The sequence below is a fragment of the Cinclus cinclus genome, chromosome 29 (assembly GCF_963662255.1).
Source record: "Cinclus cinclus chromosome 29, bCinCin1.1, whole genome shotgun sequence".
NCBI lineage: Eukaryota > Metazoa > Chordata > Aves > Passeriformes > Cinclidae > Cinclus > Cinclus cinclus.
The window spans coordinates 4,651,656-4,653,194 of record NC_085074.1 but is presented as its reverse complement, the minus strand read 5'-3'; the positions used below and the strand labels follow the sequence as shown (position 1 = coordinate 4,653,194).

Here is a 1,539-nt window from a genome sequence, read left to right as displayed (position 1 = left end):
CCATGTGCCACGGGCACGATCCTGGTGTCCTCACCCATGTGCCACGGGCACCCGTGTGCCACGGGCACGATCCTGGTGTCCTCACCCATGTGCCACGGGCACCCGTGTGCCACGGGCACCGACCCTGCTGTCCACACTGGTGCCGTTTACTCGCAGTTTGCCCGCAGTTTGCTCTCAGTTTACTCGCAGTTTGCCCGCAGTTACTCGCAGTTTACTCGCAGTTTGCCCGCAGTTCGCGGCGGGGCTGTGCCCTGTGCGGGCACTGTCGGGTCCCCGGGCCCACGGGGCAGCGCAGCATGCCGAGTGCGGCAGGAGGTCACAAAGTCCCGTCACAAAACGTTCTCCATTGCTGCTCCCTCCGCCAGCTCAGTGAACTTTGATGGAGTATTTCCGAAATGTCAGAAACTGGAGCAGTTTGTCTTTTCTCCTCTGCTTTAGTGCCATTAGCGCTCTCGTTTTTTCCTCCATGTCCTGGTCGGTGGCGAGGATTATCTTGGCTCTCTCCTCCGCCTTCTTGTCTCCGGAGTTCCTGAAGAGTTTCTGCAGGGCGGCCTCGTTGATGCTCTCGAAGATGTTGGCCGTGGCTTTCTTGCGCAGGGCGGTGTCGAAGCGGCAGCCGTGGAGCGAGGGGCTCACTCGCAGGGACGTGGACATGGCTGCAGCGCTGCAGCTTCGCCGTGCTCTCATCTAGCGGCTGCTCCGCTCGCACGGACGGGTGCTCCGCTGGCTCCAGCACTGGTATTTAAAGGCAGGCTGGAGGAAAAGCTGGAGGGCTCCGGTTACACTGGTGAGATCACCGTGATGTCAACACCCAGCCGTCACAGGCAAGTTTAACGTTTAAGTTGCCAGCCAACTTTCCTGTCGTGCAGACGGGATGAAAAGTTTTCTCCGCTTCTGCAACGGATTGATTTTTTTTTTTTTCATCCCCACCACAGAACAGGCTTCAACCGTCGCGGTGGGACTGATCCAGCACAGCCCCAGCTCCGCTCCTGCCCTTGCTGCCCGTGGAAGGCACCGAGTGCACAATGTATCCTACCACAAACAGGTAAAACTCCAGGTGAGAACTGTTGAATTGGAGCCTGTGCAAACAGCCAAGGACTTGGCTCTGTCTGAATCGCAAACACTGCAAACCTGCCCCGTCTGGGCATGTGTTCCTTTCTGCTGCTTCCCAGCAGATGCAGCTCATCCTTAGTGCACACAGAGCTGCAGTTTCTGACAAGGGCTGTCCCAAAGACAGGTGATCCGTAAAATCCTCTGAGGTGACTTCCCTGGGTGTTACACCCTCAACTGCACATGGCAGTGGTCTCAGGGGGAGCATGAAACACGGGTTGCTGTCCTGCTCTTGCCTCCAGCATCCTTTTGCTTACATTTCATGCTCATTAGTGCTGAAAAGAAAACTCACCTCTGCTCCAAAAGAATCTGTGCTCTCCACACCACCCTTGGCCCACAAGCCCTTGGGCTGGGAGGACTCTCTTTTAGTCATATGGGTTAGTTTTGGTGCCTGTAAGGAGCAGGAGCTGGACTTGATGACTGTTATGT

At 56.5% G+C, this 1,539-nt stretch overlaps 1 protein-coding gene across 1 annotated transcript; it reads right to left on the bottom strand.

The window, feature by feature from the left end:
- Nucleotides 1-366: 366 nt before the first annotated feature.
- Nucleotides 367-687, bottom strand: TCIM (transcriptional and immune response regulator). Its single transcript, XM_062510781.1, has one exon. The coding sequence runs from the start codon at nucleotides 685-687 to the stop codon at nucleotides 367-369; it is 321 nt and encodes a 106-aa protein (XP_062366765.1).
- Between the last annotated feature and the right edge of the window lie 852 nt (nucleotides 688-1,539).

Coding starts and splice junctions, on each gene's coding strand:
- TCIM (XM_062510781.1), bottom strand. CDS start 687: ATGAGAGCACGGCGAAGCTGCAGCGCTGCAGCCATGTCCACGTCCCTG.